This window comes from Lonchura striata, chromosome 16 (assembly GCF_046129695.1).
Source record: "Lonchura striata isolate bLonStr1 chromosome 16, bLonStr1.mat, whole genome shotgun sequence".
In the NCBI taxonomy this organism is placed as follows: domain Eukaryota; kingdom Metazoa; phylum Chordata; class Aves; order Passeriformes; family Estrildidae; genus Lonchura; species Lonchura striata.
The window spans coordinates 15,782,190-15,806,224 of NC_134618.1; the positions used below are offsets into that span (position 1 = coordinate 15,782,190).

Here is a 24,035-nt window from a genome sequence, read left to right on the forward strand (position 1 = left end):
TCCCTGCCCTTTTGTGCAATGGGAAACCGTGCTGACAGCAAGACAGGCCACGCTGCCAAGGGACTGCTTCCAAGATAAATCCCCTTTTGTATCGAGTTCCCTCATGTTCAGACTATCTCATTATCACAGGGATAATTGTCAGTCCCTCATTCCCAACTAGGAGGCAGTTCATTCTCTCTGATATTTCCATTTGCCATATGCTTATCTAGAAAAGCTTGAATGAAAAAAAGGGGGAAATAAACTTTCCAGCAGGCAATCAGAGGAGGCTGAACGGCTGCTTTGGCAGCTGTCGCTCCCTCTGACGCAGCTCTGCTGTCAAGGCTCTTTCAGATGCCACAGGAGGAGTGGAACAGCCTGAACCCCCCCAGTATTTGCTGTCATTGAGAAAGGTGCTGAACCCGCTGCCCTGCTGGTGTGAGCCTCATTGGTCCTGCAGAGGGGCCGATCCGACATCCCCGCCCCTACAAACAGTGGGCTGGGATGGGCAGAGCCACTGCAGGGCTCGGGGTCCAGGCACTGAGGTGTGTGTGATCCAGGCTGTGCGTGGGGAGCCTTAGCTGAGAGAACAAGTAAGTTTTTAGCCAGCATTTAAGTCAGGGATCTCACCACGAGCAGCTCTTGCTGCCTTGCTTTGGAGGAGAGACTATTGCAGGTGAGCTCTGGAGCCGGGAGAAGATGCAGAGATGTCAGGGAGGAAACCAGCCAAGGAGGATGTGGCAAGAAGTAACAAAAGAGGAGAACGTATTTTCTCCCTGGGACCTGGATGAGATCAGGGAGATAAAAAATGGGCTCAGAATAGTTAGGAGGAAAGAGGAAGGAGTGGGAGCTGAGACAGCCATAAGTACCATCAGCAGGATAGTGAATGTAAATGAATGGGAGGGACATTGCAGCAGGTGAGGAAATTCTCATTAAGAAGAGCTTAATGAGACAATAAAAGCCTCTGGGAAGCCTCACAGTCCCCACGCCTCTCCTCTGGTGAGACTTTCCTGGTGAGTAAAATTTTTAAGTGTCCCAATCTTGAACTTGGGGGATTGACTTGTTTGATAAGGTCAAAGGTAGTGCACAGAGGTCTGAGAGCAGAACCTCTTCCAGAGGTAGCTGAAATCAGGCAGGAAATAATGCAGTGAATTAGAGAAGAGGTTCTGGTAGAAAGCTTCTCTGTGAAGGAGATGTTGGTAGTGGTGTCAGTAAGTGGGCTAGGCTGAAGAGGCCTGAGTAAGGCTCAGCCTTTTTTTGGTGTAGCAGCTGGATGAGGGTCCCACTCCCATTATGGACATTAATCTGCTCTTGCTGGTCCTGGTCAGAACTGAACTGAGGAGGACACACAATCCTCTTTGCCGATTGCAATTTGCTGCTTCCCTACACCTCTTCCAGTTCCTTTTTAGTGTATGGGCCAAGGCTGGTACCAAATCTTTCTTTGCACCCCACAGTTGTGCATGCAAAGCATAGGGCCTCCTCTCATACACTGAATTATGCTTTAATCTGCAAAGTTGCTCTGCAGTGACCCAGTCAAGCCCTTGCTGTGCTCACTAAATGCCTGCACAGGGCATGGTGCCTGTGTGCTCTTTGGACAGGAGCTGCAGCTTAGTGAGGCAAACAGCAAATCATGCTGGGACTCAGCTGGTAGGACAAAGAGTAACAGAGGAATAGACAAAGAGGAACAGAGCACTAATTAATGTTTGTCATGGACTGTGTAGCTGTTCAAACTCCCTAAAATGACGTGATTTCACTGTGCAGTCCAACCAATTTTGCCTAAAGGCCAATCAAAGGGCAAACCACACCTGCAAACACCAGGTGATGGGTGTGAACAGGATCTTACACAGACTTTGCAGGACAGAGCTGCCCTTGCACAGCAGAGCAGAGCAGAGGGAATCTGAGAACTAAACAAGAGGCACCACCGCCAGCTTTGTGTTTGCCCAAACCCTCACTGTGACATCCAGCTCAAGCTGTCTGTCTGTGCAGGACCTGTCACGCTCCAGGTATTCCCAGAAACCTCTTGTCCCCTTGTTGGGAGGCTGGTTGGAGATAACCCCGTGTCTGTGCTGGAGCTGATGCAGCAGATCTGTTAAACATTACAGACTGATCCAGAACTGGGAGCACAGTTGGAAACAGGAAAAAAGCCCTGAAGGGAGTCCTTCAGTCAGATATTTGGGGGAACAGGTCTGTAACAAATGAGTCTGTGCCTGTTTCCTACAGCCAGCCAAGCAATAATATTTGATAAAGCAATGAGTGCTGTCTGCCACAGCCCTTCACACAGAGAAGATGTGTTCCATGCTCCAGGACCTTTATTAAAAGCACTTTGCTTCCCAGGCATGGGGAATGCTATTTCCAGATCATTCCCAAGATATGATAAAATTACACCTCCCTCCATCAATTGCAAAATGCATTTATAGTTGTTTTGAGTTCTGCCTCCCTAGCTGGGTAGTATCCGTGGCAGAATCCTCTGGAAATTGGACACAGTTGTCCCCCAGGCAATAAAGCTGAAGGCGGGGGAGCAGGGAGGTGGTGGTTTTGTGTCTGTGCTCAGTGTGGGGGTGTCTGTGTGCTGCAGAACCTCCCTGTGGGCTCACAGGGGCTGTGTAGGGATAGAGGATGTTTTTGGGATGCCTTTATTTGTTGGGAAAGACCAAACCTATCCACAGGGCTCTGTCAGGATGAAATCAGTGTTTCTTTGGTGCACCATGCCTGATTGCTCTCACTGTCAGCTGGTTTGGTAGGTGAGCTTTAATATCCACTTTTTTTTTTTTTTTTTTTAACAGCAACAACTCCAAACAAACAAAAGCCAGCCTGGCTGAGCAGTGATGGATGGAGCTCAGGAGCTGGGGTGACAGCAGCATTTATTTTCTCTCAGGTGATGGATGCAGGCTGTCCTCCAGCCCAGTGCAGGGTGAGCAGTGCCCTTCACCTTGGCTGGACTAGCTGTGGTGTGGGGGAGTTTTTTTTGCACATCTCTGTTTGCCAGGGTCACATCTGGATTAAGAACAACAAACCTCTGTGAGCCAGTGTTTTCACACACAGCAAATTTTCAGATTTCCTTACATGGCTGCTAATTGAATCATTGTAAATTAAACAAAATCTGTGTGCTCATCTTGGAGTAAGTGTTTGTTGAACTCTTAAGTGTTTGAATAGAGTATTGTCAAATTAACAAATCCCTCTCCTTGGAGCTGAGATTTAAACTGGTGTTCCTCTGATCAGGAAGACAGAGGTGGGAAATAAATAGATTTTTTTTTTCTCTAAGAAAATAAAGGCAGTAGCCTTATTAAAAAAAAGGATCACTTATTTCCTGCTCCTGTGGTTTTCTTAAGCAATGTCAGGAATTTGGGGCAGCACAAATCAAACAGTCAGCAAATTCCGAGTGCCCTGGGGTATTGAAAAATGCTTCTGGGGAAGGCTGCTAATTGCATTATGGGTCAGTGCTTCACCATGTGTTGTTTCTGGTTATTCTGCATTAAACTGTTCTGCCACACCAGCCTGTAGCAGGACCCTGTGAGGGAGACTGATGCTAAAAGAAATCTCTGTTGCTCTGTGAAGAGGCCAACAAAAAGCTCACCCCCCCTTCCTTTTTGTCCTGAAAACCCTGAAACAAAAAAAGAGCCTGCTTGGGTCAATGATCCTGAAAAAACTGTGTGGAAGCACCAGCCTGGAAGCAGAAAAACATGGACTGGGAATGGTGGAGGTGCTGAAGGATGGGACTGTTCCCTTACACCTCAGTGTAACTTGGAAGAGGATGTAGGAAAGGCAGAGGATCACTGCAGCATCTGAGAGGCTTGATGGCCTCTCTGCTCACATATTTCTAACAGATGTCCTGGCTTTGTGAGCCTGCAAGTGGAGTGCTCAACATCTGCTCCACGGCTCCACGTTAAACGGCTTCTCCTTCCCCAGCTCTGCTGAAAAAAACAATCAAAAAAAGAGACAACTAAGTCTTGGAATGCATGCAGCAAGAAACAAATGTGAAATCTGAGGAAAACACTGGCCTGTGAATATTTAAAGGGAAAATGCAGCTTGTAGAGGCAGAAACATGGTTTTAAATGATGAATTTAATGTTGTCCATTCCTAGGCGTGTTTGGTGAGCTTGCCTATGGCTTTTCCTCCTCTTTTATGTTAAGGCCAGCGTGGGCAGAAATATCTGCTGGGATGATCAGCTTTGCTCCAGTGCACCCTGCAGTCCAGAAATAATCAAATTAAATTGCTTTTTGTGAGAAAAGCTGCAGGAGAAAGTACCCGATCTGTAGCTTTATGCTAAATGCTAAAATTCTGATCCATAAAATGCTGTTCAACTTGGGCAGACTGAAAAATGTAATTTAAAACAGGTTCTAACTGTGCAGTCAGGGGAAAAAACACGATGTTTGGGTTTTGTATTTAAAGGAGGGATGTATGTCTGTGTGGGATGACTGTAACTTCCCCAAAGCAGTTTTGTCATGGATGTCTTGGGATAAAGCTATTTTTTTTCATTTTAAACAGGGCGACTGAAATAAGAGCCTCATTTCAGGTGTCAGACGAATCTTTATGTAGTTCAACCAATGCACGTGGCAAGGAGAGTCCTGAGAGGACTCCGGATAAATCCTGTGTGCTTTTGACAAGGAACTGAGAGGCCACTGATAGTTTCTGTTCTTAATTTACTTTGCAGAAATGCCTCTTTTTCTATAAACACTGCTGATGGCAAAGGCCAGATGGTAGCTCTGTGTCTGGCGAGGATGCAGCCGCCCTTCCATCCCTCTCTGGTGGGGATGCAGATGTGGGAGCTCCAAAATAATGGCATCCAGTGGACATCACTGCGTTATTCCACATGGATTTGCACCGGGATAATTTTTGGTGGGGCAGCAGCTGAATTGTGGTGTTGGGGTCCCTCCCCATCATCCCAGCTGGGGACTGATGTGTATTCTCTTTTTCAGCAAAGGACATGGCTCATGACGGGTTTAGAAAATGTATTTTATAAGGGATGACTGAGCTGGGTTTGTTTACTCTGGAGGATGCTCAAAGCCCTTACAACATTGTCGTCAACTCCCTGAAAGGATGTTGTAGTGAGGAGGGGGCTGGTCTTGGAAATGGCCTTTAATCTGACACATGGGAGATTTAAATTAGATATTAGGACAAAAAAAAATTCATTGTCCATGTGGTCAGGCATTGGAACAGGTACCCAGGGAGGTGGCGGTAGTCACGCCGCCTGGAGGTGTTGGAAGAGGCACCCGATGTAGTTTCGCGGCGCTGCTGCGCTGACAGTCGGACTGGATGACCCTGCGGGTCTCCTCCGACGCTGCCGAGTCTAAAATCCCAACACCGGGCGGCCCCGCCGCGGAGCCCACGGGCGGCGCGGGCCGTGAGGGGGAAGATGGCGGCGGCTCCCCTCACGCGCGGGGCGGGGGGCGGCACCGCCGCGGGCCCGCCCCGCCCGCGCGCGCTCCCTCCCTCACGGCCCGCCGCCATCTTGCCCGCGGAGCTCCGCCGGGGCTCAGCTCCGCCGCCGCCTCTGCCTCTCCCCCTCCTTCCCCTCCGGCCGCGCCGCTTTCTCTCCTCCCGGGGCCGGCGGGCCGGAGCCGGCAGGTAAGGCCTTCAGCGAGGGGCGCTCCCGCCCGCTCAGCCCAGTTCAGCCGGCTGTGTGAGGGCAGGACATGCCCATTCCCCACGCGGGGTTCCGACGCCTGAGGAATGGGCTGCGTCGCCCTTCCCTCAGGGGATGGAGACCCTCTCCTGGGCTCCCCTTCTCGGGGTTGCTCGGGCTGTGGGGCTGCCCCACAGGTGAGGGGCTGCGGCGTGCCCGGGCCGCTCTCGGGGAGGAGGGATGGGATGGGATGCACGGGGCCTGTGGAACACACCTGGAGCATCCGAAGCACTGCCAGGGAGATGTGGGCTGGCAGGCTCTGTTCGCCCACGGGGATTGGTGAGTGTGGAGGGACGGGAGGATTCCCTGTGGGGAGATTGGTGAGAGGGTGCAGATTCCCTCCATCCCATGGGGTCCGCTCCTTATCCCATCCAGGTATTCCTGCATCTGTGGCTTTCTGTGTGGACATCATCAGTTGATGGAAGCATAAAGCCATGTGTGCCCGGTAATTGTGCTCATCGTGATGTGTCTGTGTAATTGTGTGCAGCCCAGAAGGAAAGGCAGGTGTTTGTGCTGCAGCCTGTTCTGTGGTGCTTGCGTTCAATCTTGGAAGGTTGGCCCACCTCAAACCAAAGGTTATTATTGTCCCATGTACCCCTGTGGAGTCATGCCTTTGCACATCTAATAAAGTTTTGTGAGCTTGCTTTTATCCCAACACCTGTTTGAAGGTTGATATATCCATATTACTCCTGAAATGCAACTTCCCTGCCCACACACACCATAGCCCACTTGCAGCTGCTGAAGTACGTCCACAAGAAAGTCCTTGACCTATAATAACATGAAGAGCAATGTTAACTGTTGCTTGTAAATACATCATTGTATTGTGGTGTAAAGTGCACCCTCAGCAATAGTTGGGAGCCAGCAACTCATCTTTTCAGATCTCTTAATCAGCTCCTCATTTCCCTAATCTATGGAACAAAGAAGACACACAACTGGATAAAAACACGCCTTCTGAACACTCTATGACTGCTTTTAGTAACACGGAAAGTTGCCTCCACGCTGTTCGCATCCAGGCACACAAGCAGGGTGCTCTCAGGTGGTGTTCTCAGACCTAAAAGCATTTCAGGTTGTTCACTCTGGTGGAGCCGAGATGGATCTTGAACACCATCATGAATATTTGATGGGTGATGGCCATTAGTTGACAGCTGGGAGTTGCAGGGAGTGAGTGAGCAGCAGAGCATAGAAACACTAGATAAGAAATGGTTTTTTTTTAAGGTATTTCATTTGAGAGGGATGCAGGTCTTGCCTTGGGGATATGGGGGGCCCCCTCTGGTTTTAGTGCAGTGAAACATTCAGACTGAATGGGGGCTGAAGCTGTCACTGTTTCTGCTCAGTCTGTGCACTGTTCTGATGAGAGGCAGGTTTTTAGTCACAGCACCAGCAGATTGTTGTGAGGAAGTTCCTAACAAGACTTGACTTTGGCTCTTCACAAGAGTGAATCGGGTTCCTCTGACACAGTTAAACTGAGCCAGACTGTCTGGTTGTAAAGGAGGTGTGAAGGAGTTTCATTACAGACCTAGCCAGCTGCTCCTGTAAATACAAAACTCTTTCTTTTAGTTGTTGTTTTGGAGTACTTTATAGTTGATACATCATCAGCTTTTTCTAACCAGTTACGTATGACTATTAGATAATTCTGTTTCTCAGCAGGGAGATGTTTAAGAAATTAAGGATTTCACTGTAACTTCTGTTTACTTTGGTTTAAATTATGCCACTCATATTTCATATGTCCAGTCTCCTACATAATGCTGAAATGGATGATGAAGGATTGGATTATTTATGCAGCAGAAGTGAAGTGCAGCAGGATTTTGAGTTGAATGATGTTTCCATCTATCCAGGGCTGCTGGTCAATGGGATCTTTTTTTTCCCCTTTAGACTAAAATTTTATAGTAGAAGTAACCATGAAAATGTAATTTACAAAGAATAATAAAAACATGATATCCCATCAAATCCTTGGTGAGCTTAGTGGTTTGTGCCTTTATTTGAAACAAAAAAAAACCAAATTATACTGATTTCCTCCTGATGTTTTTCTCCTGTTTTCACAGGAGAAATATTGCTTTCAAAGAATGACAACAGCTGCTTCAGCAAGTGGATTTGCTGTGCAAGAGGTCATTATTTGCAGCTGTCAGCTTCACTGAATTCTTCCTTACATTTCATCCTTATTTGTAAGTTTATAAGTTACTGCAAAGTAATGGGAAGAGACTCAGCTTTGGAAATAGACTCTTCTGGGCAGGGCCCAGGAGCTCTTCTTGGCTTAATTCTACCCCAGACTGTCTTTGTGATTTTGGAAAAGTCAGTCAATTTTGCTCAGTTCTGGAAAATGACCTGGACAAGCTGATGGAATAAAAGTATCAGTGTTACTGAATGATAGCCTGAGGAAAACAGTTAAAAAAGGAAGAAAAAAATTGGTGCTAGGAGGTTGTCTTGGGGGATCTTTGGAGAGCTGTAGGGAAGCTATTAATGTAGGGATAACAGATTTTAAGGAGTATCCAGGGTTCTGGGAGACTACACTTTCTAAACAGAGAAAATGTTTGTTTTTTAAACATGAATTTAAATGACCTTTGACCCCTTGCAGTCTTTTAGGAGCGGCAAAACAACTTAGGGTTGATGTTTTGTGTGCCATCAACTGAAATTGGGGCCATCATGAATATCACCAAGGGTGGGCTGGTGCTGTTCTCAGCTAATTCCAATTCCTCATGCATGGAGCTGTCCAAGAGGATTGCTGAGTAAGTAAAGTCTGCAGGGAACTTGCATCTTGGGATTATTCTGGTGGGATTTGTTTTACTGCACATTTCACTTCCCTATTTAAGGAAAGTTACATGGGAAAACTGCCATGATTTGCAAGAATATTGAGTGTGCTCTATTGGAAAGTGTATTTCAACAGCTCAATAACAGAGAGAGTAACCTGTATTTAAATTGTTCTGTGGCTGGCTGCAGCATTTTATAGGAAACGTGGAATAATTAATGTTTACATAGTGTTAAATCATCATGGCAGAAGTTTTCACTCCTTGTAGTGGGGTATTTTTAGGCAGGAAGACTACATCCCTCCTGCTCTCTGTATATTTTGGATGGGAACATTTCTTTAGCTTAAATCCATGAATAGCTGTAGCAGAACTTTTAGGACTTAAGTACATTTTTACTGTGCTAATTAGGATGCATAACATTACTGGGAATATTAGGATAGGTTTCTTCCAGAGGCTTATTTACCCAAAGTTAAGTGTGACAGGAGGAGAAAGGGGAGTGCAAAGGAACTCAGCTTATGTGTAGAAAGAATTTGGGCTGAGTGCAGAGCATACTCTGGTCTCTTTGTAGTGATGACTTCTAGCTAATGCTGACAAGGAATAAATACAGCAGATATTATTCTTCCATTATCCATAAAAAAGCACTTGCTACTCTTTCCTCTTCGCTCTGCAAAGATTTTTTTCTATAGAGAAGAGTGATTTAAAAGCAGTATTTTTAAGTATTGTGCACATGTATGTTGCCACATGTGTGTGTATATATGTATATAGGGCAAGAAATATATTAAAAATCACAAAATGTTACATGATTTAGTATTCCAGCATTTTTTTCCCTGCTGCTTGGTCTGAGCTTGACTGGAAAATAAGTTTAGCATAGCCTGCAGTGCAGTTCTTGGAAATTGTAGGTGCTTTTGAAAGAGATGTTCACTGTAATTACTGGTTTGGGATTTTCTTTCCTTGGTTTTCTCCCATGGAATGCAGCCTCTTCAGTAACTGTTGCATTATATGGGATCTACATTTGAATTGCCCTTCCTCTCCCCTTTTGACTTTTACCTTATTTCTGTTCCTGCAGGCGCTTGGGAGTTGAGATGGGAAAGGTTCAGGTTTATCAAGAGCCAAACAGAGGTGAGCATTTAATTAGCAAAACTGGAAATGCACCTGACACTGATTTGAATGTATTGGTTCCCCTTTCCTTAGACTCTTGCAAATATGACATATTTCTTTTCTTGGCAGAAACACGAGTGCAGATTCAGGAGTCTGTGAGAGGAAAGGATGTATTTATCATCCAGACAGTTTCAAAGTGAGTAACTGTTTAAAGACCCTGTGCTAGCATTTGATGTGGGCTGTCCATAGCAATGCTTCTGGTTTCCATTTTTAATCACCTTTTGTGTTTGTGATGCAGTGTGATAAGCTTATATGAACTAGATAGAGGCTCATGGAAGGTTTTTGGTATTGGTTTTGTTGGGTTTTTTATATGTACACAAAAACAGCTTTGGCATAAGGTAGCTTCTACAATTTTAATTTTTAGTGACTCTATAAATAAAACCTTCCCCTTGGTCTCTACATTCCTTCCCTAAGTGTATTCTTTTGCTTATGTCAATCTCTAAATTCTTCTCTTCTCAGCTTCCTGTCTCTAGCACCATCACAAAGTTAAGATGTAGGAGGAACGTTTCCTGGGCAATGTGTCCTGTGATGCAGAAATTCTTTAATTTTATATGAAAATAATTTTACAAATGCTAAGTATTTTTTTTTTAATGGCAGCAGAAATGTAGCTCTTACTTGATGACCAGTTCTCTAAAAATGTGCCCTCTCCATCTCTGCTGGGTGTAAATACTGTGGTGAATAGAGGATTTTTTGCACCAGCTACAGAAGCAGATGTTTCTCGTTGCAGGGATGTGAATACCACGATCATGGAGCTCCTGATCATGGTGTATGCATGCAAAACCTCCTGTGCCAAAAGCATTATTGGAGTGATTCCTTACTTCCCCTACAGCAAACAGTGCAAGATGAGGAAAAGGGGCTCCATTGTCTCCAAATTGCTGGCCTCCATGATGTGCAAAGCTGGTAAGAATGTGGCTGTCCTTAAATCAGAGCAAGGGGGGCTCCTGCTGTCAGCTTCCAGGTTTAGAGAGATCTATACACAAGTTTGGACTCTGTTTAAAAATAACTGCCAAGCTTTTCATGTGTTTAAAACCTATGTAAAAAGGAGAATGTAATTAGAAATATTTCCAAATTATGAGCTCATAAAAAACCCAAATTTGTTAAAACCATTTTGCATTGAGTTGTACTGAGCTGGCAAAATGAGTCTGCTGGGCTGAGCTGCTTTGGGACCTCTCATAATACCATCCTTTGCCTTTCTTACAGTCTGGAACAGTTGTGCCTTGTCATTCTGACTTGTTTTTTACTTTTTTTTCCTTGTTGGATGAATGCACTTTGTCCTTTACATTTGAGACCATGTGGGAGAATGAGATTATTCATCTTCACAGCCTTCAACACATTTTCTACTTCTTTCCTTTCACTCCCATTCCTGGGAAAAAACAGGCAGTTATAACAAACTGTGGGATCTGGGCTGTTACTTTGAGAGCAGTGGATTTTGATGAGGAGCTTGGCCCCTTTTTCAGGAGTTCAGAACTAAAGAGCATGCCAGGGTCTTGCTGTGTGACACAGGACAAATTAGTGCTTCCATTTTGTCCCGTGTCCAGTGGAGAAGGATCTTCCTGCCTCAGTGTGGCACTGCAGAGTCAGTTATGTGCAGCGTTCTGAGGTTCTTTTCAAGAAGTCACTTTAAAAGCCTCAAAAGATTTTAATGCCAGTGTGCTTAAGAGGGACTAAAATTAATTTATTATGTATTTTAGTGTTCTCATCCAGCTTAGAAATTTTCTGGACAAACTGCAGAGAAACAGAAAAATAAAGTGTCTATTCTCTCTTACTTGTCTTGAGGTGCATCTCTGTGTATCTTACTGTTTTGTTTTAAAGGACTAACTCATCTTATTACTATGGATCTACACCAGAAGGAAATTCAGGGTTTCTTCAATATTCCAGTTGATAACTTGAGAGCATCCCCATTTTTACTCCAGTACATCCAAGAAGAGGTGAGGAAGGCCTGTTATAACAGTTGTTCTTTTTAATTTTTTTTTGTCATGTCTCAGGGCATCTGAAACAAATCCCTCTGAAAAGATAAACTCTTCAAACTGAATTTTAAGGGGGAAGGGTCATGTTGGGGCAGGGAGTGGTGTTGGGAGATGTTGGTTCTTCTCTTCTCCACATTTAACTTTTGGTTTCCTGAAGAGCTGGTGTTTTCTTAGCCATGCAGCAATGCTGTTTTTTTCCTTAGATCTATTCCCCTCACAATGAAAAAAAAAAAAATAGGATTTTCTTGCTCTCATTGTCCTCTTCCTTTTCTGTTTCCAGTTTCCTTGACATTTATAGGATGGACTGCTTGTGTGGATATAAATTTAAATCACATAATAAGAAACACTTTGGAAATTGTAAACTATGAGAGAGCCTATTGATTGTGCTCTGAAAGTCAGGTTGGTGGGAGGAAATGTCACTCACTGTTAGTTCAGACTGCATGTCTTGACTTGAGGAGCTTAACTTGGGATGTTCTGTGCCTCCATTTCTCCATCTTATTTTTAAAAGGGTTTGGAGAAGTGCTACTGGTAAATTGGCCTGTACAAAATGTGCAAATGATAATTGTAGGTATAAGATGCATGTTAAGCCTCTGACTAATGGTAATTTGGAATAAAGCAAGTGCTTTCTTCCTGATGAGAGAAAGGGTTTAGCTCACTCTTGCTTTTGAATCCAAGCTTTTTCTTTTTATAAAGATAGGAATGCCTCAATTTAAAAAACAAAACACACCCCACCCCACCCCCTTAAAGAAACCCAAACCAACATGATTGTGTTATGACAGTATTAAAATCTGCTTGAATGCCTCATTATAATTTCATTTGGTAATAGAGTCAAAGAGGATGGCAGAACAAAACTCCAGGCTCTGCCTTTGCCACAGTCATTCATCTTGTGTTTCGAGAAAGAAGTATTGCACATTGTAAGCACTTCCTAACTTAAAAAAAAAAAAAAAAAAAAGAACAGAAGTAGAAAACGAAATACACCAAATACATAGACACAAGACAAGTTTTGCCTTTATGTGTTGCTTGAAACTGTGGTTTATGGTCAATAACAAGATCATGGTCCTGATTTGATCTTGAAGCGCATTGTGATTCCTGAGCTTTTAATGGTTTACACAAAATTGTTGAAGCTTTGAGTCTGACTGCTACGCAGTCTAAAAAGTGGCCATTTATAGAGATCTGAAGTATGTGTAAAGAAGTTTTAAAAGATACTTTTAGTTCTTCATCCCTCTGCTCATCCATGAGGGGATTTTCTAAAACCAGAATTGACTGAATAGATCTGATCACATGGGATCTGTACTGGCAAGTACCTTCACCAGCCAGATCATTTATAGTATCTGTGCTTAAAACTTTGCTGCTCAGGGGGAATTCAGTATTCATCTCAAGTTCCTTATGGCCACAACGTGATGGATATCCTGTGCTGGGAATGCCAGAGCTTTCAAAGCTGTGGGAATCATGATGGGATGTACTGAGGAGCACAAAATGGAGTCCAGCTTGATGAGAATGAAAATCACTTTAAAAACATTTCGCTGAAAGTTAGGAGAATGAGGGCTTGTAGTTGTTTCCTGTTGGAAATATATGCCTAGATGTGAAGAGAATCACTTGCTGTTCTGGCATGAAGCCAGTCCAATCAGTGAAATTCCTGTGATATGAAAATAATTTGGTGTTTCCCTCTGTGTGCTTGCAAGTGTTGGATACTTCGTGGCTTCTCTTTCCTTTGTGCAGGTGTTAATCCCAGAGTGACAGAGCCCTTTGTTACCTGGACATATTGACACCTCAGAGTCTTTGGGATGACATTTCTGGCTTTCTGACTTCATTTTTGAAGAGCTGAGAACAAATTTGTTAATTTGGCAGAGGAAAAATGAGGCAATGGTGTCTGAACTAGATCAAAGCCTTTGTTATGTCGAGTGACAGGCCCTGCCTTGTCCATACCTTCCATCATGTTAATCTTTGTAGCCTCTTGTATAACTCGGTGTTTGCAGAGGACAGAACATGCTGAATTCCCAGTTTATAGGTGGAGTTACTAACATTGTGGATTATTAACGTTGCCTGACGTCCTCAGTAAATTTCTTACTTTCCGTTGGTTGAGCCCTTGCCCAAATTCAGAACTTATTTTTTCTTTCCCATGCCTATAGCAGGTAGTGTTTTGGAAATAATCAGCCAGTGCAGTTTGTATATTGTGGTTAAGATTGTGGAAGAACTTACTTTGCCTGTGTTTGCAGAAACCCCAAGTATTCCTGTGCTCTGGAATGAGTATTTGACATCTGACAAGGTGGTGAGCTGCATGACAGGGTGTCATCCCCACAAATCTGTGAATTCCATCCCTAACAGATCAATTTGCAGGTACTTAGTGAAGTGTCTTCCATCCCTTAACACTGGGATTCTGAGGACTGGACCTGCTCTGTAGGACTTTGCTTGGCTCAGGACTGTGGTTTTTGGCTGGAAGGACAGACAGGTTCTCTTCAAGCTGCTCTCCATAGAGATGGATCATCCCAGGGCAGCGCAGGGAAGGAAAAGGCTGAGTTTGCAAGGAGTGGGGTAAAATGAGATGCCAGAGGGAGTGCAGTTGTAGTTGCTGTTGGAAAGGAGAACTGAAAGTGTGAATGCTGGAATGCTTGGGATGTTACAGGTTAGATGAATCTGATGTGGAATCACTGCAGGAAAAATGGAGATGAGAATAAGAAACTTTTAGAGATGGAAACTTAAAATGCTGGTTAAATAAGGATCGGGTGTCTGGAGTGAAAAAACAGTATGAGAATGGAGCAGGGGCAGCAAACTCAGAAGCAGACTGTGCTTGTGAAGCCCGACTGAAGCACCTTTGAGACATCAGAGGGAAACCCAGACTTGCTGGCCTCATCCCTCTGGTGCTGTCAGCGTTGGCAGCAGCATCTCCTGGTGCTGACCAGCGTGGCAGTTTGCAGCACTGTGAGACAGTGCCTACAGGATCAGTGCAGTGGCTGTGGAAGTTTTATCCCTTCTGATGGTCCAAAGAAAGAGTCAGTGTGATGTGATGAAGAGGTGTGACTTTTCTTGGGGTACTGTATAAGACAATAGGAAGTTGTAAAATGCTGTTTTTTAGTGATGAAAGACAATTTAGGTTGAACAGGAAACTTTAATTTTGATGGTTTCCTGTTTCTTTCAGCACTTGTGGGTGTAACCCTGATGTCCTAAAGCAGTTACTTTTCTGTTATCTGTACTATAAAATGGGGTTTATAAAAGGTTTGAAGTTAATATCTGAATTTTCTAAATACATGTTTTTACTGAGTTGTCAACCCTGATCATGTACCGTGGATTCTTGAGGTTGCTTTCTTAGGTAAAATGTTCGATGCTTAAAAAATTCTGGCAAAATAAAGTTCTCTGATTCTTACTGAGTTTAAATTTGTCTAAAGATATGAAGTGGACATTGCTATCTGTTATTTACTACAGATACCAGACTACAGGAATGCTGTAATTGTGGCCAAATCTCCTGCATCTGCAAAGAGGTGGGTAAGATCTGCTCTCTTGCCTTAGAGCAGGAAATCTCTGTCGGGATTTTGTTCCTAGGATCAAGTGAAGGACAAATAGGCAACAATTAGAAGATGCAGCCTTTACCCTCCTCCCAGTTCTCCTCTGTCAGCTCTGTCAGTTTTTGCATCATTGCTGTAATCGTAATAAATCTAAGGAGAGTTTAAAAAAAAAAACATACAAAAGGATGTGGTAAATCAGTGCAGTGCTTATGATTAAGAAAGTTTTTAATCGTGTTGTATTTGTGTGCATTTACATTATAAATCTCCTGCTGTAAATGAAGAAGAGTGGATGGAAGTGTAATGCCATTAATCCAGATGAGTTTCTTAACATGGGCATAACTACAAACATGGCTGATCAGATCCTAAACACAGATGGTGAAACTGGGTTTGTGGTTTGAGATGATTGTGATTGTGAAGTCTTTGGTGGCTGAATGACTGTTCTTAATCCATGAAGCTTTTTAGTTGACTGTCCTAAACTCTAGAATTACAGTGCTGTCAGCAGGTGCTGTAAGAGCTGGATGGTGGTTTAAGGGATGCTGTCTTTGCTGTGGTGACAAACCAAGAGCTTGTTGAAAAGATATATGGACTTCCATGCCAATGAATTGTGATACTCTCTGTTTTCCTTATTTTCTGTAACAAACCACCTTTTGTCATCTTTTTCTCCAACAGTACTTTTTGTGATTTCTTTTATTTTGGCGAGGTAATTTTATCTTTGTTTCTTTTGCATTTCTTTTCTGTGGTGTCAGTATTGCCTCTTGGGTGGAGGCAAGTTTGTTGCACCATTTTAACGCTGATCCAGTAATTGTCAATTGCCAGCAAATAGACAGATGAGTTGCACATCATGCAGTGATTTGTAGAGGCGAGGATCCAGAATTGTATTGTTTAGCTTCTACAAATGTTCCTATGAGTATTTAAGGACAATATGTGAAGAGTTACATTGTATTGGGAGAAGGATAATTGGATGTTTCAGCCTAATTCAGGCTGAAAACAATCTAGGAAAATACTTTTGATGAATGCCTGCTTGTGAAAGAGAACCCTTGTGTGGTGAAGTTCAGAATGTCACTGTGGTTTCTGAGCTCACTGGAAATTAAACATTTGGCTGTTACTTTGAACTCTATTCAGTTTAATATTGCATTTTAAGGTAATTAATACGGTTTTATTGATAGGATTATTCCTGTTAAGTCATAACTCTTAGTGTTTGTAATAATAATTACCTGTAATTAACTACTTGCAAAAATATTGCAACTGTATGATAACCACAGGGTGGAAGATTCTTACTTTTTAATTAACTGAGTATCACGATGGGCAAATCATTCTGTGGACTTTTTATTGTTTGGATAGTTAAATAAGGCTTAAAGACAGAGGAGGTGATTCAGGCACTGGTCTGAGGTGCTGATGTTAGAGCAGAGTGAGTGACTGTGGATGTGGCTTGGATGGGTGGCTTAGGCAGGATCCCAAACCCTTGGGTGTGCAAGGTGAGGTGGGATGGATGTGCTAATTGGTATTTGCTGCTTCCAATATCTGGGGTGCAAATTCCTGTTTTCCTGACTCTCTGCTTTTCCCACTCCCCCAACTAACCTTACATTTCTTTACAGAAATTTCTAATTTTAGTTGAAGAAATACTGCAGTGTGAAGGAACTTCATGTCAGCTAATTAAAAAATCCAAGCTGTTCAACTCCCAAGTGTGGTTTGTCAGGCAGAATGATCATCTGGATCCTCTTTTCCATAGGCTATCTCAGGTTATGTGTCAGCAGGTCAGGGATATTGTCTTTATTTAGTACTAAATAAATAGGTCAACACTTGTTTTCTCTTTTTATATGAGATTTTTTTTCCTATTAAATGTTGACAATCCAGACATTAGAGTTGCTCCTGATTACTGTTAGATGTGTCCTGCTAAAGCATGGGATCCCAAGGATGCTGAAGGCTGGGAAATGTTATTTTGGCTGTTAGGCAGAGCAGAAGGGAGTAGTCAGCATTTTGTGACTTGCAGCATTTATTTTGTAGCTTTAAGGCCCATATGGGCACTTTGAAGTTTATTCTGACTTTAACAAACCTGATTAAAAAAAGATACTGAGGGGCAACCGATTTCTTCCATGAACTCTCCTAAAATTTTAGGATCGTTTGACTTCCCTCTGAAACATTAGAAATAAGATGGAACTAGGTTAGGATTGTAGACAGGTGAGTTATTTGAAATGTAACCTTTTCCTGGGTTCTTTTAACCCTTCCCCTGCAGGGCACAGTCGTTTGCTGAGCGCTTGCGGTTGGGAATCGCCGTGATCCACGGGGAAGCTCAGGATGCTGAGTCTGACATGGTGGACGGCCGGCACTCCCCTCCGACAGCCAAATACGTCGCTGCTATCCACCCCAGCCTGGAGATCCCCAGTAAGTAAGTCTGTGGGGGAAAGTGTTACCTGGTGTTTTTGTGGGTTTAGGGATTGGGTTTGGCACGGATGGACTGTCTAAAAGGAGTGGTTCTTCACAGAGGAAAAAAAAATCATCTTTCATAGTGGGGAGAAGATAATTCCTTCTTGCTTGAATGTGGATGTGACCTCTGGCTGCACCAGCAGAACTGCAGGGCACAAACCCAGCGTGGTGTGTCAATGGGTCACTGGTTTTGTCTGCAAGCCACTCTGCTTCTGTGCTGAAATTAAGAATTAATTGAATTGGTAAAGAATTGGTATAAATTAATATTGTTAATATTTTAATTAAGCTTAAAAATTGTTTATGTATTAGAATCTTGCTGGTTTTCATTCAGTAGTGATGTTGAAATAGTTGCTGATTCATGTCTCTAATAGTGGTGACCCATCAGACTATTCCATAGCTCAAATAAATTATATAAACTTCCTCTTTTCTTTCTCCTTTTTACTCCTCTAAAAACATCTGCCATTAATCAGTGCTGATTCCCAAGGAAAAACCACCCATCACAGTAGTTGGAGATGTAGGAGGAAGAATAGCTATCATTGTGGTAAGTGAGATGCCATCAGTTCTAATAAATGATATTAAACATGTTCAAGTTGCAGAAATCAAGTGGCTGTTCTGTATCAGCCACTAAACTTTGGTTGCTGGTGGACTTCTGATAGGGAGGGGCAGCACTGAGCACACTCACAAAGCTGGCTGGGAGCTCTGCAGGGATCCAATCTGGAAGCAGCCCTGGGATCTTGTTTCCATGAGCAGAGCAGGTGAAATTCTGTTCAGTGCTTACCTGAAGGGGCTCAGGTGCTGCATGCACACACAGGAGGAGGGGAGAATCACCCTGTTCCTACTGGTGACTTTAGAAATGCCAGTGAAGCTGAGCAGATGGACCTGGACTTGTTGGAACAAGTCTGGAGGAAGCCACCAAGATGCTCAGAGGGATGGAGCAGCTCTGCTGTGAGGAAAGGCTGAGAGAACTGGGATTGTTCAGCCTGGAAAAGAGAAGGATCTGAGGTGGCCTGATTGTGCCTGTCCAGTACCTGAGGACAGCCTGCAAGAAAGATGGAGAGAGATATTTATAAGGGCCTGCAGTGACAGCACAAGGGGGAATGGCTTCAGACTTACAGGGGAGTAGGGTTAGATTGGATATAAGGAAGAAATTTTTCTCTAGGAGGGCAGCTGTGGCTGCCCCATCCCTGGAAGCATTCAAGGCCAGGCTGTGTGGAATTTTGGTTAGCCAAGTCTAATGGGAGATGTCCCTGCCCATGGCATGGCTTGGAATGAGATGATCTTTTAGGTCCCTTCCAACCCAGGCCATTCTATCAGTCCTTGATGCACTTTTTTCTAAAGCAGAGTTTGTTTGGGTTTGTCAGGAAAATAACGATTTTCTGGTAGTTTGGGGTTTGCTACACTGGTTAAAGCTGTGCTGCCAGTCAGATGTGCTGTGTTGTGTGTCTGATGTGGTGAACCCTCAGTGACTCTGGGATTTTGGCAGGATGACATCATAGATGACGTTGACAGCTTTCTGGCTGCAGCTGAGACCCTCAAGGAGAGAGGGGCCTACAAGATCTTTGTCATGGCCACCCATGGGCTGCTGTCCTCAGATGCTCCCCGGCTGATCGAGGAGTCTGCCATTGATGAAGTGAGTGTGGAGTCTGAGCTCTGATCAAGTGACCTGGGGCTTTTCTAAGCAAGCCGTTTTCTCCTGAATTGATTGTTGACATATGCTGCCATTAAGGATTTAGATGGGAGGTTCCTGGTTCAGGCTTTCTTACTGTGGTATTGTGTGCTGGAATATTAGCATCCACATGTCTTTAAACCAGAGCAGTGGGAAATGTGGGAAGTGGTGAGATGCTGGATTGTCAGTATCAGCACACCTTTCTCCTCAGTGGGTGGGAGGTTTTTGCACCTCCTCTGGATCTGTGTGGCTGGATGAAAGGAAGGAGGGACAGTGCCATCAGTATCCATAGTTACATGGAACCTATGGCAACACATGGCTCTTCCTGGGATTGTGACCCTGACAGTAATGTAAAATGTTGTTTTGTCAGCCTGGGTGGTTTTGTAGGATCTGTAAAACTCCCTCTCACCCTTCCAGTATAAAAGGTGGAAAACAACACAGCTACGTCTTCCTGACCATTTCTCCTTCCTGTAGGTGGTTGTTACAAACACAATTCCACATGAGATACAAAAACTTCAGTGCCCTAAAATCAAGACTGTGGATATCAGCATGATCCTGTCAGAAGCCATTCGCAGGATCCACAATGGGGAGTCCATGTCCTACCTTTTCAGGAATATAGGAGTGGATGATTAAAGCTTCTTCCTCTAAAGAAACACCCCGGGCCAAACTGGAATCGAACAGAGAGCGAGCTGTGAAGCATTGCGCTTACCTTAATATTTCCATTGAGCCACTTCTTGTTTTTTCTTGGTTTAAGTATCAAGGTAGAACAGTTTTTAAGACAATATTTTTTCCCCTTTGCAGGGTTTTTGTGGGGGGGTTTGGTGGGAATAAACCTTTTACAGAAAACTGTTTAGTTGCTTTTAGGTTAGTTGCACTATACACGATGGAAAAATCCCACAAAACACTTGGGGCAAGAATTTGGCTTCTAAATTAAGCATTCCTTTTCCAAAGCTGCTTGCTACAAGTGCTTTAAATGATAATAAAATGAAGTGACTGTATAATATTTGCATTTTAAAAGCCAAAAAGGTTGTACTGTTGTATGCAGTTCAGTGATTTTATAGGAGTGCTTTTATAGAAAAGCATATGGAATATGGACCTGTATTTATTTTCTGCGACAAAGAATAAAGACTTGTTTTGTGTCAGCTTTCTAAAAATGTTCATGTGCTGGTCCTTTGTCTTCTAAACTGTGCATCCTTAAATATGGCAGGTGGATGTCAGGGAGCTACAGAGACTCACTCAGACCATGGCACAGATTCCCAGAGAAGCTGTGGCTGCCCCTGGATCCCTGGAAGTGTCCAAGGCCAGCTTGCATGGGGCTTAGAGCTACCTGGGATAGTGGAAGGTGTCCCTGCCCAGGGCAAGATTTTGGAATGAGATCATCCTTCCCAACCCAAACCATTCTGTGACTATGATATGGGAATATTGTGGGGGGTGTAGTAGGTTCCAGCTGGTAAAATCCAAACCAGCTCATCACAGGTAAACTGGGTTTTTTTTTTGAGGTTTCTTGCCTGCCCTGAATGCGTGGATGAGCTGAAAAATACACCACAGTGCAGAGCTGAACTTGTCCAGGTTTGTTTTCCCAACCTTCCTTGGGCAGGTGTGGGTGGAATGGCCGGCTGGCTGCCAGGCAGCAGCTCCCAGTCCCAGAGACTCCAAGGTCTTCACCTGTTGCAGAGAAAACAGTGGTGGAATTGATGAGCATTCAGAGGCTGTTTGGTTTAATCTTCCCATCACGTCCTACAAATGAGCATAAAGCTTTTGGCGTGTTCAGAAGTGAAAATTAACCTTTGTTGACATCATTTCTATGTTGGAGACAAACTTCCAAGGACTTTGGAGGGTTCATTGACTTGAAAGGGTAAAACCAGGTGCTTTCCTTAATGTTAATGGATACACCAGGCTGATTTATTGACACGTGTGGGTACTTTGGATGTGTTAATGCAGGTCAAATTCCAGCTGAGCACTGAGGGGGAAGGTCTGTTCCTCTCAGGGATGTGCAGAGCTGCTCCCCGTGCTGCCTCAGCTGCTTCAAAGAGAGGAGAAATGCTGACCTGACTCAGTGATGGGTATATTAACTGCACCGTGTTTATTTTATTAGTGAGACCTTGTGGAAGTGTGCTGCCACTTGGGAATGAGCCAGACAAGTGTCCAGTGCAGCAAACTGATGGCTAAATACCCCAAAACAAGGGATTCTTTGGTGGTTTCCTGTGCCTGTCTCATGTTGGCCTTTAGAGGAATCGCTGTGTCTTCCTCTCCCCACAGCTCCCTGACAGGAGGATGCAGGTGAGGGGTTGGTCTTTCTCCCAGTCAACAAGTGACAAAGCAAGGGGAATAATCTCAAATTGCACCAGGAGAGAGGTTAGGTTGGATATTAGGAAAAATCTCATGGGAAGGGTTGTCAAGCATTGGCCCAGACTGCCCAGAGCAGTGGTGGAATCACCAGGGATTTAAAAGCAGAGTAGATGTGGAATAATGGTTGGACTCAATAATCTAAGAGCACTTTTCCAGGCCAAATGATTTCATGATTCTGTGATCTCTTCTGTGGGGGTCTCTCCTGGTCAGCCCTTGCTCCCATGCCAGGCTCCACCTCAGCCATTCACCCAACTCCTGTTTGATCTTTGCTTTAAAACACAGAAAACCCCCAGCTTTGCCTGGTTTCATGCAGTGCAGTTATGATATTGATGAGGGCTCAGGAATTTGGGAACAAACTGCATCCATAAGGCTGGGCTGCAGGTCCTTTGGCTATTGACAGTGTTAGAATCAATAATTGTCAAAAATTGACAGTGTTAGAATGTGGAAAGGGAGGGGGGCACATGAGGCATCACTCAGATGTTTTTCAGCCCAGCCCATTTGTGAGACACTGAAATCAGGTGGGTTTGGCTCCCTGGGGAGTGGAGAGGGGTGGGAAGCAGTGAGGCCAGGCTGCCCACCCAGGCACCTTTGGAAGCACAATTCCTGCTGCTGGGCTGTTTAATGATAAATGCACTTGGGCTGCTAATGAGTTACTGATTCAGTCACCCTGTGAGGCTGAGGAATGAAGGAGTTAAATTCCACTGCCTGATCTGTTACCCCCTCACAGCAGTTCAGCGTTGCTGACCTTGTTGTAGTGGTTTATTTTTCCTTAAACCTTGGTGTGGGAATATGGGTAAGACCCTTTTGTTCCTTTCTGCTTTCTTGTGTGAATAGGTTTACTTTTTAGGGCTGGAATATTTTCCGCGTGGAATATTTGAAAGTTCTGTTATTTTCTTGTTTTCACTTGTGTATTTTGGGTCTTGTGTGGAGCCAGGCTGGGAGAGCTGGAGGTGTTCACCTGGAGAGGAGAGAGGTCTGGGGAATACCCTAGAGCTCCTTCCAGTGCCTAAAGGGGCTCCAGGAGAGATGGAGAGGAACTTTGGACAAGAGCCTGGAGTGACAGGACAAGGGAGAATGGCTTCCCACTACAGAGGGCAACGTTAGATGGGATATTGGGAAGAAATTCTTCCCTGTGAGGGTGGGGAGGCCCTGGCACAGGGTGCCCAGAGAAGTTGTGGCTGCCCCATCCCTGGAAGTGTCCAAAGCCAGGCTGGACAGGGCTTGGAGCAACCTGGGACAGTGGAAGGGGTTTGGAACAAGGTAAGATTTCAGATCCCTTCCGATCCAAACCATTCTGGGATTCTGTGACTTGCTCCATTTTGTATAAATCCTCTGCCCCTTTCACCCCCGATGGAAAGGCTCCTATAGCCTGGGAGCAAGGTAGAATTAACCACAGAATTAACCAATTAACCGTCTCTCCCCCGGCCTCTGTCTGCTGGGTGTGAGCAGCTCTGCCCCGTGTCTATTCCAGGGTGGTGTTGCTGTTATCAGGGCATCTGGTTCAGCACTGAGCAGCCTCAGATAAAGACTCTCCAATTGCATTTATTCTGCCTTGCAGAAAAACCCTGGCCAAAGCTGTGTCCTATTAGCCAACCTGTCTGCTGGGGATGGCACTAGGACAGGAACATCCTCCCTGCTTCCCCCTCTCCAGGTGCTTCCTTTTGCTATTCATGGCTCCGGGTACTTGGGGTGCAGCCACCGTTTCTGTAATTAAGCTCGAGTTGCAGAGCTCCCATTAATTATCGAGTCTCCTGTCTCTTGGCTTCTTGTCTGGGAGACTTGGGTCCTAGTGACTTGTCTGGGTTTTAGGGAAAGGGTGCTCTGTGCTGATCTTTCCTCCTCCCAGTCTTCCTGCAGGGTGAACAGGAGCACCATCAGTGGATGTTTTCCTGCTGGGAGGGACATGGCTTGGTGGCCAGTAAGTACAGACAGACCTCTGTCCCTCTTGTGACACCCTGGGCACAGGGACATCAACCCCACTGCCCCACTGAACCCCCCCTGCTTTCTCCACTGCTTGTTCACGCTTTCCCCCACCCTGTCCACCTCCTCCTGCCAGAATTTATGTCCTTGGAGCTGCATTTCCCTTCTCATTGCACAGAGGATGCTGGAGTTTGTTGGGTTTTTCCCACAGCCTGCTCTAAGCTTGGGGAGGGATCTGTGGGCCCAAACATCCATCTCCACCATTTCTGCATGCCCCTGGTGACTCCAACAAACCATGGCTGTCCAAAGTTTGCTTTTCCCCCCTCTTATTTCAATCTAATCTTGACAAAACTGGCTCTTGGTCCTTCTCCTTGCACAGGGCCACCTCCAGCAAACACAGCAATGTGGGGCTCCTTATCCTCTTGGAGACAAGAAAGTCAATCCCAAACCCAGCAGGAACATCCAGATGTGCTGTGGGAGCATCACATCCACCTACCTGAATTTTCTGTGTTAAAAGATTTTCTTGCTAAATACACGCAACCTCCCTCATCCCACACGGGGGCTCTTTGGCCACACGTTAAGAAACAACGGAGCCGTCTGTGCCCTGTTGCTCCAGTTCCGGCCTTATTTTTTCCACCTCCTTTTCCCGAGTTATCCCCTGGGGAGGCACCAAAGCTGGTCCAGCTGGCACCTTTGAGCATCTGCAGCTCC

The 24,035-nt window shown here is 44.6% G+C and overlaps 1 protein-coding gene across 5 annotated transcripts; it reads left to right on the forward strand.

The window, feature by feature from the left end:
* The first annotated feature begins 480 nt into the window (after positions 1–480).
* PRPSAP2 (phosphoribosyl pyrophosphate synthetase associated protein 2) lies at positions 481–20,209 on the forward strand. Of its 5 annotated transcripts, none has more exons than XM_021550172.3 (13): positions 481–989; positions 2,760–2,887; positions 7,642–7,761; positions 8,172–8,322; positions 9,407–9,459; positions 9,568–9,634; positions 10,226–10,398; positions 11,311–11,426; positions 14,886–14,941; positions 17,199–17,347; positions 17,860–17,930; positions 18,873–19,019; positions 19,530–20,209. In XM_021550172.3, exons 4-13 carry the CDS (start codon positions 8,204–8,206, stop codon positions 19,686–19,688), a joined length of 1,110 nt encoding a protein of 369 aa, XP_021405847.1. In that variant the 5' UTR covers positions 481–989; positions 2,760–2,887; positions 7,642–7,761; positions 8,172–8,203; the 3' UTR covers positions 19,689–20,209. The 5 variants fall into 5 exon arrangements, with proteins under 5 accessions (XP_021405847.1, XP_021405865.1, XP_021405875.1 ...); XM_021550190.3 differs by having other exon boundaries at positions 482–569; XM_021550200.3 differs by lacking the exon at positions 2,760–2,887 and having other exon boundaries at positions 506–569.
* Positions 20,210–24,035: the final 3,826 nt, after the last annotated feature.